At 40.5% G+C, this 15599-nt stretch overlaps 1 protein-coding gene across 3 annotated transcripts in view; it reads left to right on the forward strand.

The window, feature by feature from the left end:
• The window catches only part of Lrmda (leucine rich melanocyte differentiation associated), a 994610-nt gene that overhangs the window by 790271 nt on the left and 188740 nt on the right, over positions 1–15599 (forward strand). For all 3 annotated transcript variants that reach the window (XM_028758579.1, XM_028758580.1, XM_028758581.1), the window contains one exon: positions 5975–6071. In XM_028758579.1, the coding sequence (XP_028614412.1) occupies positions 5975–6071 (97 nt within the window). The remainder of the gene's footprint in view (positions 1–5974; positions 6072–15599) is intronic.

The following is a 15599-nucleotide window of genomic DNA, read 5'->3' on the forward strand; positions in this document are numbered from 1 at the left end:
GGCTTTCTCTTGTTTTCCTGGGAGTAAGTTAGGTACAAAGGCTAAGAGTATTGTTTATTTCAGAAAGTTAATATAGTTGCTTTTGAAGACTCACCCTTAGAGTGAGTTAGAAACATAGACAGACATGATTACTATTACCTGAGTGCAGATGTCAAGCTAGAGTATTTATGGAGGTCTTGTTAGAAGTCAATGACTCTTTATGACCAGTATTAATCTTGGTATAATTTTTTTTGATATGCCAGGAATGTAACTGAGTTCCTTGTTTTTTTCTTGATATCCTCAGGGCAGGTCTGGCCTCTAGGAGATGATTACTAAATATTTGATAACTAAACAAGCAGAGCTTTTTCTTCTGAGAAGAAAACTAAACGTTTTTAGAGGAGTCAGCTTTCTGCCGTGGTTTCAGGGGATGAATTGTGATGAGAAGCGAAGATTACTTCTACTTGAAAGAGGCTGACAAATTCTCCAGCCCCAGGATCACTTTATGTGGCTTATGATTTAGGGGTGAGTGAGCATGCCAAAGAACTCCACTTGAGCTGAGTGATGGGGGATGAGTTGTGGAGCTGTGGTCTTCTATGGTATTTTGTGAAAAATAGTCAGAGATTTATGGCTATTAAACAACTTTGTAGCTGCCCCCTCCTTGTTCTGAAGCCTGCAAAATCTCTGCTCCTATGCTCGGCATTGCATTCCCTGTGTGCACCCCGATGCCCACCGTGAACTGCAGCTGTCTCTGCACATGCTCATTTGGGAAGGGCCTCAAACATCACACATTAACCCAAGCACACTCATTTCCGGTAATTACTGAGAGAGATTCTCTAGGAGGAAATGCTGGACTTTCACTAAAGTTTTTCCAGCAAGATTCCAAAAGCTCTAACCTTCTTTCTGTATAAACTGATGGCATGCCTTTTCTGTGATATGGTTAAGGGGAGGGAGGGTTTTTTTTTTTTTTTTTTTTTTTTATGAGAGAGAGAGAGAACAGTCAGATGCATCTGGAAGATTCCAGAGCAGAGAGAGAGAAGTAATTGACTGAACATGACCAAGGGGCTAGACTTGGCCTGGTTAGAAGTGGGAACAGAGAGAGAGTGTGGTAGAGGAAGAGGGGAGAGGGGAGAGGGGAGAGGGGAGAGGAGGGGAGGTGAGAGGGGAGAGAGAGAGAGAGAGAGAGAGAGAGAGAGAGAGAGAGAGAGAGAGACAGAGACAGACAGAGATTAAGTGTGAGAACAAGACAGTGAATAGTCAAAATAGCAGTTATAAGGAGAATGAGCGGCTGCAGAGAGGAAGCTGGGCAAGTTGAAGGTAGGGGAGGAACTGAGAAAGCTGAGATGCTAGCATGGACTCTGAAAGGTATAATAGACACTTGCCATCTTGAGGGAGCCTGGAGGCTAGCATGTACTTTAGCGTGCTAAGAGACACCACAGCCATTTGTCCCTTTTGGCCCATAAGGGGAACTTTTTTCTGAGGAAGGCCAATACTTTTGTTTAACTGACAGAATTTGGGGGTAGAGTTTCCTTTGGACCTGACATCTTCTGAGAGATGGAAATTGCCTTTTGTAGTGTGTTAAGGGCTGATAACCACTACTGATGTGGTATCAGCAAGCCTGGTGTGGTAGTGCAAGTCTTTAATCCCAGCACTCAAGGGGCAGAACTCTGTGAGTTTGAGGCCAGCCTGGTCTACAAATTGAGTTCTAGAACAGCTAGGACACAGAGAATCCTGTTTCAATAAATAAGTGAATACATGAATGAATGAATAAATAAATACAAAGATCATTAGCAACTCTCCAATATTGAATGGGAGAATAATCAAGGGACAGCCCCCCACACCCCCCGGGGAATTAGCAGATCTTCAGCAAGTCTCATACAAGGCTGGATCGAACACTTCAAGCCTTGTAATCTGGAATACATTTTCACCATTATTTGATTTTTAAAAAATCCATTCTGTAGGTCATATTCACTATCTTTATAAGAAATATAAATGAGATATTTTATCACAAAAATACAACCAGAGATGACATTACTCTCCATTATACAAGTAATAGAAAAATACTTGGAGTTGATATCAATAAAAGATTGCCTGGGCTAGAAATAATAATAAAAAAATCTTTGTATATTGTTAACTTTCATATTTAAGTTTAAAAAAAATTTTCAAAAGTGTGGAAAAGTTTAAACATTAAGGCCACAAATAGCTGCCCTTAAAACTTGTTGTTTCTAACATGTTGATATGTCTGGTTAAGCCTATTCTTTGATTAATAGAAATAACTATCACACTTATTTTGTTAGCTCCAGTCTAATTACTGTGCCCCTTGACAAAGGCAAAGAGTATTAATAAGTTTCATATATATCTTGCTTAATGTTTAGACTTTTTTTTTATTTTTGTACATATAGGATATCAAAAGGCATATGTGTATATAGGGGAAACCATGTGACACCTCTATGCCACTCACATTTTCATTTTGTGAAAATGTTCAGGCCTATCTGAACTGAGATATTTAAGTCAGGTTTATCACACTTAAACGCTAAGTATCACTCTTTCACATAAATATATACTATTGTATGGACTATTGAGACTCTCTTCTCCTTGACTGCTAGTTAAGCTGTTGCAACTTCTTTTTTATTGCATCAATAAAAGTCTCTACTTGCCGATTTGTATGTGAAATTTTCTCTAGCTTATGAATTTTATATATATGTGTGTGTGTGTGTGTGTGTGAGTGAGTGTGTGTGTGTGTGTGTGTGTGTGTGTGTGTGTGTGTGTGTAGCAGGTCGGGAAACATTCATATGTGGAGGGAAGAGGATAACCTAGGGTGTCATCCTCTGGAACACCATCCACCATTCCCAGTCACATGAACCAGCAACATGTTCCTGTTGGTAGAGATAAGAGAACAACCTTTCATGTTCCCTTATGTCCTCTAGTATTTGATGTTAGGAACTAAGTCTGCTGATACAATGGCTAGCAGAATCATATCCTCTTTTAGCTTTCATGGCCTTTGAGCCAATATGATCATATTCTCTCTCAATTATTGACTCTTTGGATCTCCTCTGAAACCCCTGGCATTTCCTTTGCCCATTGTCTTCTAGTCTGCATTTTTGTTGACTGGAGAGCATTCTTTATATATCTTGAACACTGGTATTTTATTGGAGACATGAAAAATATCCCCTAACAGGAGATAAAAGCAAAACTCGAAGCTACAAATCTCTGCCATCGGCACTTAGGAAAACTGGCAAAGAATCAAAGGTTCGAGAATCTTTATGGTCCTGAAGAGTCAGACTTGCCCAGGTTTCCTGATTCTTACCTTAGGCATCTCTTCTTAATACATACAAAAGAAAACATTATGGAAATGCTTTCTACTTATTCCTCTATTATCTGATACTCAAGCTGCTATTCATGTGTTGTTTCAAGTCCAAGGTGAGTTCTGTATTCTTTGTCAGGTAGTGTGTAAAGTCAAGAAATGTTCTTGTCTGTGTGTCTTTCATATGCTAACCTGGCTTTTGTGAATTGTGTTTCTGAGGATAAGATGTGGAGAACATGTCTGTGGACCTCATTGAAAAGGGCCAGGGCTTTTTATTTTGATAAAAGCCAAGTTCAAAAGTGGGTAGTTAGAATCTCAATATCTAGAGTCTCCTAAAACACTGACCTGTATCAATCCTGCCAAAAAACATTCTTTGCAACATTGATATTTTCCTAGATTCTTCTCTGAAAATTGAGTGTGTCTCACAAAATTGAAGATGAGTAGAAAATTAATTAAGTGCTGGACATTGAATGACAGCTACAGAACTCCATGACACTTTTGTTCCCTATACAATGGGAAACAAGACTAAAGAATCTCTCTTCCTTTGAGCTGCAGATCTCCAAAGTCTTGAACAGTCAGAGTGTATTTGCTGAAGGTTAGTGTGTCTTTCAGTTGTTCTTAGGAAAAGCCATTCATCAACAGCCCAAATCCAAGTTTAAAAATACTGAGAAATTCCATAGCACAGGCACAGTGACCCAAGACTCCTATTGAGTTTCAGGAGGAAGCCTGTCAGAAGGTCCCTATCCCATCGTCTGTCAACAAACACAGAATGACCTCCATGTTTAGAACACTGTTTCCATGTTCCAAGTATCATGTAGATCACAATAAACTTCACAGGCCTGCTAGAGAGACAACTACCAACTGTAGGGTTTTGATTTTAATTTAATTTCTGTCTCCTCTACATATCTGCAGCATGCTAAATGTTCAGTGGACTGGAGTATAGTAAGCGCTTTAAAAACACTTTCCCCTGTGACTGTACTTTTACCTAGCTGTCTCCAATATATGTGGACCAAGCTTTAAACATCGTGTATGTTCATTATGTTTGCCTTTCAGCTGGAGTGGACAAATGTTCCCTCAAATATGATTCCACCAAGGGACAGAGTTTCTAATTTTGCTCTGTTCAGACCTCTCTGTATAAGTCTGCCCCGAAAGCTGCTTAATCAAACACCTCAAATGTCAGAAATGAAGTTTAAAGGGTTTTCCGTGGCAAGTAGGTCTAATCTTCTACTTAGTTCTGATTCCCGTAGTGTAGTAATCTCTTTGGAGAGAAGGCCTGCTTCTAGCAGGGTAAACATACCCCATAGGATGGATTTCTTCTTCTGGAAAGAAAAAAGAAGCATTAATGAAATTTACCTTTTCCTGGAGCTTTTGGAAAGGTTGAAAGGCTTTCTCTTCTAGCAGATGTTTTTTTTTTTTTAAAAATATAGATATGTATGTATGTATGTATGTATGTATGTATGTATGTAGTGTGTATATGTATGTATGTGTGTATGTATGTGTGTATGTATGTATGTATGTATGTATATAGGTTGGATTTGATTTAAAAAACTCAGTTAAGTATAACAGTGGTGCTTCATGTCAAAGTAACCAAGCTATTCAGGTGACATGTTGGTCATTGGTACTATTCAATGTGAGTGCATCCCGATTTCTTCCTGCATCAGCCTGCAAAGACACAAATATCAGGAAAGGGTTAACATCACATGCACAAACTGCCTTTTACATAGTTCCCCACAGGATAATTAGCCACATTGTTCAATCAAAGAGCTGTTGATGAACAGATAAAAATAAAAAAGACAAACAAACAATCAAAAACCACCATCCTATGTGCCATTTTCTTTGGGGACTTTGAATGATGGTTTGATTAATATGGTTTGTGTGTATGCATGTGTGTTGGGGGTTTATTTTTTGTTTTTATCAAAATCAATGAGAACATTGAGCTTCTTTATAAAGGATGTGTGAAGGGATACTTAGAGAAGCATGGGTAACCAAAACAGGTAATCAGTGCCTGCTTCATTCTATCATGGAGGTCACCCTCATCAACGCTGTATCATGGAGTCTCACTTCCAGTTACCTTCCAGCTGGTGATGTCTCATTCATAGAATACATACTGAACCTCCATAATCTAAAAATCTAAAATCCAACATGGTACAAACCCAAACCTTTGAACACTAACCTGATACCACAAGTAGACACTGTTCTGGCCCCACAGAACAAAATACAGAAACATAAAATATATGTATATGTATGTATACATGTAATATATGTATGGCATGCCTGCAGGCTCTGCTTGCAAGATGCACAGAAAAGCAATGGATGTCATGTTCGGATTCGGGTCTCATGCTCCATGTACCTCCTTTCATATCTGCACATGTTCCAAGCGGCTTAGTAGGACATATTCTGGTCATTGGCATTTCAAATACAGGGCATTGAATTTGTATTCCCAACTCAAACTCCAGAGGGGTTTCTCCAGAGTTCTTGTTAAAGTTAGCCAACAGCCCAGATGCAGAGTCTGATGTATTTCACTTAGTTCTGCCTTTGTGCCATTAGGTCCACATAAGCCAGCCCTGATATTCCCCATCTCCACTGACTCATCCACAATTATTGCCATAGGAATCCTAAGGGAATGTGTTTAGTAAACGAGGGCACTTAGCCTTTGGTGTTTTTCCATGGTGACATTTTGCTTTTCCCTTACAGTCTTCCAGTGAGGAGAAGGAGGAAGCTGCTTCTCTTGAGGACCACCCCCAGTACACGCCCTTGCCTTCTGGATCCAGAGAGCTCACCAGTCACCGAGGTAGGAACTCAGCTTTCTATTGTTCTCAGTGATTGTAGCCTGATACTTGGCTATGCAGAACTGGTGAGCTCTGTAGTCCTTACTGTGCCTGTCCTGTGACAAGGAGCCTAGTGCTTCTTAGGCTCTTGATAGGAAATCTGTACTGTCAAACCTAAAGATTTTAACTTGTATGAGCAGGGAAGACATATAAAACCATGGTATAATTTTGTGACCCCCTCCCTTTTAAACAGAAAGATTATAGTATTTAATAATTACTTAGAAGACCATTCCATGCAGTAATAGTAATGGAGAGACATTGAGAAACTTGGTAGTATTTGTTAAATAGCAATGCATGGAAATATAAGAGTTGAAATGTATAATTTCAAAGAGAGTAAACTCTGTATTACGGCTCAAAGAAACTTCAGTTTGCCTGGCAAGTTCAGAAAGAACCTTGATTTCTGTTGGCTTCTTTGGTCCTGAAAACATAAGTTGGTTTATGTAGTTCTTCTAGTACTAAAATCCTGTTGCCATCTTTGACAAGTTATGTTTCAAAAGCAAGCAGAATTCTGACATAGAGTACTGTTTACAAAAGTCTTGTCCCTTAACCAGTTTCTGGGACCAAGGAATATGTCACTGGCTGAGTTGAAATTGCTAGGGGCAAAAAGAGGCCACATGATCTGACCCATTTACCATTTGATCCTCCTGTGACCAGAGCTCTGCTTCTTAACTGTGAATCTGTCTTTCCAGGTTAAAGAAGGACAGGCTTAGAAGAGGGACATTATGCACTTTAAACACTGCTTGCTCCAGTATGAAATTCCCATAGGGTCACTGAATGATTACTAACTTGCTTGGTCATCTTTGTGCTGCTGTATGGATGGAATAAAAGGCTATGGGGAGGCTTCAAAAGTGCCAGCAACTTATGGACTGTGTGAATTGGACGTTAATAGTCTGATGGAAGTGATAAAGGGAGTAGTGTAGAGCTTCAGGAACCTGTGAGTTGGACATGGCTTGACTGGCCAACATGTGGGTATCAGTGAAACTGTTTTATATGTAAATTTTGACCAAATGATAGGTCAATTGTGATTTCCTTTATCAATTATCAGCTTTGGGCAACTCAACTTAGCTCAGTCAGGTGGAATAGGTTCCGGGATTCTGCTGTCCCAGGAGAATAAACCAATCTCTGTTATAGATGTGCTCTTGGAGGTCTTGAATACTTCTCTTGGGACTGTTGGGTGGGGTACCAGGAGAAAGAGTCACAGAGGTACTACAAGGAGCAGTGCAGACACTCTAAAATTAGCTTCATGTTTTCTGGCACCAAGGTAAGGATAATTGTCCTCTCTAGCCTGTTGAATAATTTTCATGAAGACTGGACTCTCTGAGACCCCACGTGTACTTACAAAGACTTTATCTGCAAATGACATTCAGATTTCACTATGGGAGAATCTGATGAGATGACTGGTATTCATGAGGAATGAGTCAAGAGAGCATGTTAATAGGAAAATGTAAGCCTTGAAGGGGGAGATAAAGGAAGGTATGCTGTGTGTGTGTGTGTGTGTGTGTGTGTGTGCACTTTCATGTCTGTCTGTCTCTGTCTCTGTCTCTGTCTCTCTCTCTCTCTCTGTGTGTGTGTGTGCCTGCACTTTCATGTCTGTCTCTCTCTGTCTCTGTCTCTCTCTCTCTGTGTGTGTGTGTGTGTGTGTGTATGTTTATGTATGTTGTGATGTGATGCTGAGGACCAAGCCCAGATATCCTGTATACAGGCAAGTTATTATATCTTTGACCTATGTCTTCAGTCCAAGTTTTAGGGGTAGTTTTAGTAATATTTGTAATGGCAAAAATTAATGTAAATCAATACTCCTGGATGGCATCACAGTCTAAAAATGGGAAAAGTACAAAATGCTGTTTAAAGGGATATAGCAACTGATATCTCAGTTTTACTGAGAAATAGCCTCATACATTTAATGCAATTGCCTGGTCCTCTGAACTTCTGGTATCATAAGTTGGGTGTTGAAACTAGAGTCTGCATCATGTAACAGTATTCTCTAGGTGCATGGTCACAAGGAGACAAAGAGAGCCAAAGAAGCTCCTGGAGGCTAGCTGTGTTTTTAGTATCCAACTAAGGAAAAGGTGCAATCACTATACTTCATATTGGCCTGAATTATATACTACCAGATAAAGAAATCATTACTATCTTGGTACCCAAAATAAAACTACTTAATATCATGCTATGTTTTCACATTTAAGGTTATCATTCTAAAATTCATATAAATTATCAAAGCACTTAAATGCTGTTTATTAATTACTTCATGGAAATGGATCGTGAGCACCTATGCTGAGGGACCTTATTCATAGCGTGGAGGCAGACTGCCTCACTCTTGTCAAAATCCTTGCCAATGCCTCTTCTACAGAACCAGAGATGGAATATCTATTCAGAAACAATTGTTGATCCACTCAGCTCCCAATCTATTTTCCTTCCACATCAACAACTACAAAAACTGTTGGGTAGGCGTTCGTGTTCATGTGCAAATTGCTGCTTCCCTATGCCCAGTCTATTTTCATTTGTCCTTTTCTGTAACTTTCAATGTCAAATTTGATGGACCCAGGATTCGTGTCTCAAGAATAATAGTAAAAGATAAAGAAATGCTGAGCCTAGACTGATGGTCAGGAGGTGGGGAACTTTATTTTTCTGTTTGAATCTCACATATACGCCATCTATCTTATGTATAGTCAACTGAAACTTCCTATTTTGAGCTGTATGGAGTTTTCTTTCTCTTGGAAACATTTAGCATATTCCTTTGCAGCTCCTAATGTAATTGTCCATCTTCTCCTTTCTGTGACAGCTGTCGTGTGTGTAAATTCATGAATGCAAGCCTTATAGAGGCAAGGCTAACTCTCTTCCCCACTTCCTAGCAACAACTCTTCAGTTCTTCAGTTATCAGGTTGAATACCTAAAACTAGAGGGAAAAGTACCTCTCTAATTCTATTGCTTATATCCATATTGGGTTAGTTTTCTCTAGATGCCAGCTTGGGGGAGTAGAAAATACTATCCCTACATTTTTGTGTCTGTATCTGTAATGCCTGGCATGGGACCTTAATACTCAATATATATTTGTTTGGGTTTGGGTCAGTATCCTGCAAAGCATATTGTATTCAAGGCTGGATCACCAACCCATGACCCTTTTAGAAGTTGTGGGGCCTTTAAGTGGGGGATCTTTTCTAAAATTAATTAATTAATTAACTAATTAATTAATTTACATCCCAAATGCAGTTCCTCCTTTTGTCCCCCACCCAACACAGAATTCTTTTGTCCATCCTCCCTCCCCTTCTACTCTGAGAGGATGCCCTCCCCCCACTCAACATCTCCCTACCCTGGCACATCAAATCTCTGCCAGACTAGGCATATCGTTTCCCACTTAGGACAAACAAGATAGCCATGGGGAGTGAGCTACAAATCTGCTACATATGTTCCAAGGGCGGGGCGGGGGGGGGGCTCGTTCCAGCTCCTGTGTGTTCTTGGTTGGTGACTTGGTCTCTGTGAGCTCTCAGGGGTCCAGGTTAGTTGACTCAGTTGGTATTCTTGTGGGGTTCCCATCCCTTTCACGTACTTCAGTCCTTCCTCCAACTCTTCCATAAGAGTTCCTGAACTCTGTCCAATGTTTGGTTGTGGGTATCTGCATCTGTTTCAGTCAGCTACTGGGTAGAGCCTCTCAAAGGACAGTTATGCTAGGCTCCTGTCTGTAAGTGTAAGAGAGTGCCATTAATACTGTCAGGGAATGGTGTTTGCCCATGGGATAGGTTTCAAGTTGGTTTGGTTATCAGTTGGCCATTCCTTCAGTCTCTGCTCCATCTTTGTTCCTTAATATCTTTTAGACAGGACAAATTTTGGGTCAAAAGTTTTGTGCGTGGATTGGTTTCCTTATCCCTCTAATGAGGGTCCTGCCTCATTACAGAAGGGTTCCATGATTTCAATGTTAGGCATCTTAGCCTAGGGTCGTCTGCATTGATTCCTGGGAGCTTCCCGGATCTCAGGTCTCTGGAACTTCCTAGAGATTCCCCCACCCCTCCAACCTCCACCCCAACCCCCACAGCTGCGGATTTCCATTAATTTTTTTGGTCCTCTGGGGCTCTTTCTTGTCTCTCTTTACCTAATCGTGCCTTCCCATTCCCCTCCCCCTCCCCTCTCACACTCTGTTCCCTCCCTTCCTCTGCCATCCATGACTATTTTGTTTTTCCTTTTAAGTATGATTTAAGTATCCTTGCTTGAGTCTTCTTCTTTAACCTCTTTGGGTCTGTGGGGTGTATAATGGATATTTTGCACTTTATGGCTAATATCCACTTATCAGTGAGTGTATACCTTACATGTCCTTTTGGGTCTAGGTTACCATTCCTTTGCCTACAAAATTCATGATCTCCTTGCTTTTAAATAGATAATAGTGTTAAATTATGTAAATGAACCACATTTTCTGTATTCATTCACTCTTGAGTTGAAGAACATCTGGGTTGTTTTCAGTTTCTGGCTACTACAAGTAAAGCTGCTATGAACATATACTTGCATTTCTCCTTATTGTATGGTGGAACATCATTTGTGTATATGCCCAGGAGTGGTATAGCTGGGTCTTCAGGTAGAACTATTTCCAATTTTCTGAGAAACTGTCAGATTGATTTCCAGAGTGGTTGTGCAAGTTGGCAAAGCCATCAGCAATGGAGGAGTGTTCCCCTTTCTCTACATCCTTGTAAGTATGTCCTGTCAATTGAGATTTTGATTTTAGCCATTCTGGTTGGTATAAGGTGGAATCTCAGGGTCATTTTGATTTGCATTTCCCTGATGACTAAGGATATTGAACATTTCTTTAAGTACTTCTCAGCCATTCAAGATTCCTGTGTTGAGAATTCTGTTTAACGCTATACTCCATTTTTAATTGGGTTAAATGTCTGCCTAATGTAGGGTTAGAGAAGATCCTTTCGCAATCTGTAGGTTGCCATTTTTCCTAGGCTTTTCATTTTCATGAAGTCCCATTTACCAGTTGTTGATCTCAGAGTCTGAGCTCTATTAGGAAGAGATTATATTTCAAAGTATATATCCACAGGGGAATATTAAAGCCACAGTTTTCTCTCTCTCTCTCTCTCTCTCTCTCTCTCTCTCTCTCTCTCTCTTTCTCTGGTAAGAGTCTTTTTCATATATACCTACATGATGTATCACACTTTATATGACATGATCTGTCATACTTTATATACTGTATCAGGCTCAGAAACAATGTGTTAGCCAAACATGGGATGAAGTTTCCCAAACTGTTAGCCAAAATAATTGTGTCAGGTATCTGTTACAGTATTAGAAAGGTGACTCCTGTCATTAAAGATTGAGTCATGGAAATCTAGGGGAAGAATCAATGTCTTCAATAGTTCTGTGGTATGTCAATGGTGAGGTCAGTCATTGGAAGGGCCCATCTTGTTCATATATGACCTCAATCCTGTTGCTTTCAGAAGCTCAAAGGAGCAAGGATGAGGCCATATCTGTTGACTCATTGTCAGAGTCCATTTAGCCACCAAACATAACTTCCAAGTAGATGATTATTTAAATACTGTATTTGCCAGACATTGATGTTTTAGTAGTGGGGTGTGTGTGTGTGTGTGAACTGAAGGAACTACTAAAATTATTTTCTTAGAATAGATGCTTTCAAAGCAGGACCATGAGGAGAGCAACAATACCAACCAACCACAGCTCCCAGGGTCTAAACCACCAGCCTGGGAGCACTTAGGGAGGGATCCAGGGCTTTAGCTGAATATGTAAGAGTGGAGGGCCCTGCTGGGCATAGGTGGAAGAAGAGAACCTTGACCTCATGAAGGCTGGATGCCCCAGGGGGTGGGAATTTTGAGGGTGGGGAGATGGGAGTGGGGGGGTAGATTGAGGTTACATCCACAGAGAAGAAGGAGGAGGGGTGAGGGGATTGGGGGTTCTTGGGTGGGTGGGGGATGGGGTAAGTGGACAACATATGAAATGTAAATAAAACATCCAATAAAAAAATAAAAAAAAAAGATTCAGGCTCTGGAATGGATAGGAGTACAGCATGTGCCACCTCATATTTCTCTCAGTACATTGGCTTAGATTTTAGCGTATTGTTGGAGTATGGGGGACATGGAGCAATAGACCTGATCTCTGCTGGATATCCGGATGTAGTGTTTTCTGTAAGTTCCAAGTTATGAAGATTGTCGACACACTTGTTAGATTAAAGTCTCCTCAAATATATTATGTGGACAAGATACACTCCAACATAACTGTAATTGCCAATCTATGCGGTCACTATTAGAAGTAAAATTCACATGAGTATAGGCTAGACTATTTTGTCTTTGGGGGAACCATTTCTACTTAAATCAAAGACGATGGTATTCTTAATCTGCTCTTATAAAGTATGGGAGTAAATGGACATTACCATCCCCATTAAAGAAAGGTATGCTAAGAACTGCTAGAGGTTGACGAGAGGCACTCAGCAGCATAGACACACATAGGCACAAAGCTCCAAAGTTTCCCCTGTCCTTCATCCTCCCCACTGGACACATAAAACAAGGGCTGACTTTGACACTGTGTCAAACAAAATGGAGGTAAGTGCACAGGGAGAGGTAGTGTCTGGAAATATCCAGTTCTGAGTGTGCTAAAACTATCATGAGGGACCAGCAGGGAGTCTGGGGGCCCTAAAGGGTTGTAGGGAAGTTAGGAGCCTCCGGGCCATCTAAGAATCCTCTGCTGTAGTTCTCATTCTAAAGTACCATGCAGGTGAGTGACTCTCTGGTAACTCACTTGGAAGCAGTTTCATACATTGTGACTGTGTTCATTGTCCTGCCCTTTCTCCTTTTGAGATACTCAGACCCTGTATCAGTGCCTCTTTGTGGAAGTCCTCTAACCCAGAATGATTCACAGAAGAGGATTTGGGGAAGTGTAGTTTTCAGTGACCTGCAAAGAAACCCTAGCAAAAGGATGCTCCTCACAGAACCAACAACCAGGCCTACTCACTGCCATCCTGTCTCTCACAGCTATGACACTGGGTCTCCTACCCAAGTTTCTGCATATACATTTTGTGAATTAACCAAAAGTCCCAAGTGTCTCTCAGTCACTTTTCTCCTTGATGCTTTAGCCGTCTTGAAAATATGCTATAGTTTTCTTGTCACAGTAAGCATTTGATTTTAAATATACAAAATAAAGAAAGAACGAGGAAATTTGTTTGAAAACTTGGGGGAAGATTCAAGACTAATCTACCTCACTGGTCCCTGGCAACTTCCACTGTTTTTATTGACATGGTTACTAGCTGCATGTCTTCTTCCTTAACTGAGTGTTTGGTCTATTTAAATTTAGAATTAATTGCTAGGACGATCACGGCATGATTTACACAGAGCATATCATAATTAGTTATCGTTTGCCATTTCCTAAGTGCGGATTGCATTTCCTGCTTAGCCGTTGATCTTTCTGTATATCTCTGGGAGCAGCTCAGAGGGTGCCATCCAAAAGAGAAAAGAAAAACAGTGACTGTTTCTCATTTGTATTATTAAAACCATTTTCTGCCTGAGATCTGAGAAGATATATTTTCTGAGATGACATGAATACAGCCCTTTGCTTCTATTGATCAAATTAGCAAGTAAAATGCATATGAGAAAAATTAAGTAGATGTTTATGAAGAGAGAGAGCTTGCATGGAAAGGTGTTTGGGGTGGAGCCCTGTCGGCCAGGAAAACTCTATGACAAGTAGTGCTCAGAGGTGCTTGCTTGGTGTACAGGATGCTCATTACAATTTAGGAGGCTTACCAGAGCTAGAGGATTTGGAAGCAATCTTTCTCTTTTGGCCAGTAGCTTTTTATTTCTTTAAATTTTAACTTTGTTTCACTTTTTACCATATTTCTAGATCCACCCTCAAAATGGAAGGCATATAGAGATGAACATGTTATAAACAACAGGAAACAAACAGACCAACTACAAAAACTTTAGACAAAGAGATGTATTTACTCAGACAGCTTCATAGCTCCACCCCCAGTAGTTCTATGTCTTCCTGCTTTTACTAGTCATTGCCCACTTGAAAAAAGAAATGAAATACCATTCAAGGTCCTGGTGACAGTTCTAGGTAGAGTCCACCTCAGCTCATACTGTGACTAAAATGGCCTGCTTATTATTGACTATACTATCCAGCTGTATCTTCAAGAGAGCTATACAGAAGATGATTTTTTTCTACCCATAATTAGCATTGTTGTTTGAAGTAGGAGAGTCTTTTGATTCAGTACTTTGCAAACAACAGCAAAGCAGCAATACTAATAATAAACTGGCACTCATTTATGGAAAGTTTATTAAGCATGTTAGATGAAAATTTATCCATAGAGTGTACTAAAAACTGGAAAACAAACAATGAGAAAGAAGAGAAAAAAATATTGCCTGCTGCTAAGACACATTTAGCAGACATTTAAATGACAGCAAGGCCTTGACTTATCTTTCAAAGCCCTTGCTATGCCTAAGCCCTGGCTGTGGGGCGGGGTGGGGGAAGCGTATGTTGGTTTCTTGTGGGGAGCTATTATTAGCGTTTTCTAATTATGTAAAATGATTTCCTCTGATGACATTTTGAACAGAACCCATTACTTTAGACTTCTTTCCTTCATAATGCTTTTATGTGCATATTCTTGGTGGAATTCTCAGATGCCAGGTGAAGCTCAAGTCTCCTTTATTTAATCAAGGTGACTCGTGATTTGACAGTTGTAGTTGACAGGTTTATTTCATCTGTGCGGCAGTGGGAGTCTATTTTCTGTGTGTGCGCTCTGTTCCCACGTAAAAGGACTTTACTAAGTGCTGAATAAATTGTACTTTTCCTTTGATTCTAGACCTTGCTGGAATGGTTTAAAAACTCTAGTCTGGGTCATCAAATTCATCTCTCTGCTACTTTGCAGGGTCAATAGCTTCGCTACGCACCAAGCCAGGCTAGGTGGATTGGAATGGAGGGCCGTGTAGATTAAAACTTCCGCGTGTATATAGATGGATGTGCAAATGTGTGTCGGCTGTCTGGGAGGTCGGCAGTGATGGAAGAGCAGGCCGAGTGGAATCTGAAGATGGATGAATCTGCTCGACTATTACCAAGACTGGCATGGAATGTAGCCAGGAACTGTAAGCAACCTCCTTCAAGCATATGAAATCCATAAGGGTCCATTTCCTAGCCTTTTCCTCCAAGGATGATTTTTTTTACTCACAATCCCTGGGAGCGCTTCATTTCTATTCTTTGGGCAGAACTGTGGAACACTCACAGACACAGGCAGGCTACCAATCTCATTCTTCTGTCCCCTAAACAAAGCAAAGGGAGAAAAATGGATTTCACTTCCCCTCCTCCACAATCTTACCATAGTAAACTGGAAGGTGAGAAAAGTGGGCCCTTTTTTTTTTTCATTTTTTCACTCAAAAGTCTAAATTAGATGTGGAAGTAAATATGTCTCCTTAACAAAAAAGAAGAGGGAGGAGGAGGAGAAGAAGAGGGAGAAGGAGAAGGAGGAGGAGGAGGAGGAGGAGGAGGAGGAGGAGGAGGAGGAGGAG

Source organism: Grammomys surdaster, unplaced genomic scaffold (assembly GCF_004785775.1).
Source record: "Grammomys surdaster isolate TR1022 unplaced genomic scaffold, NIH_TR_1.0 126198, whole genome shotgun sequence".
Lineage (NCBI taxonomy): Eukaryota > Metazoa > Chordata > Mammalia > Rodentia > Muridae > Grammomys > Grammomys surdaster.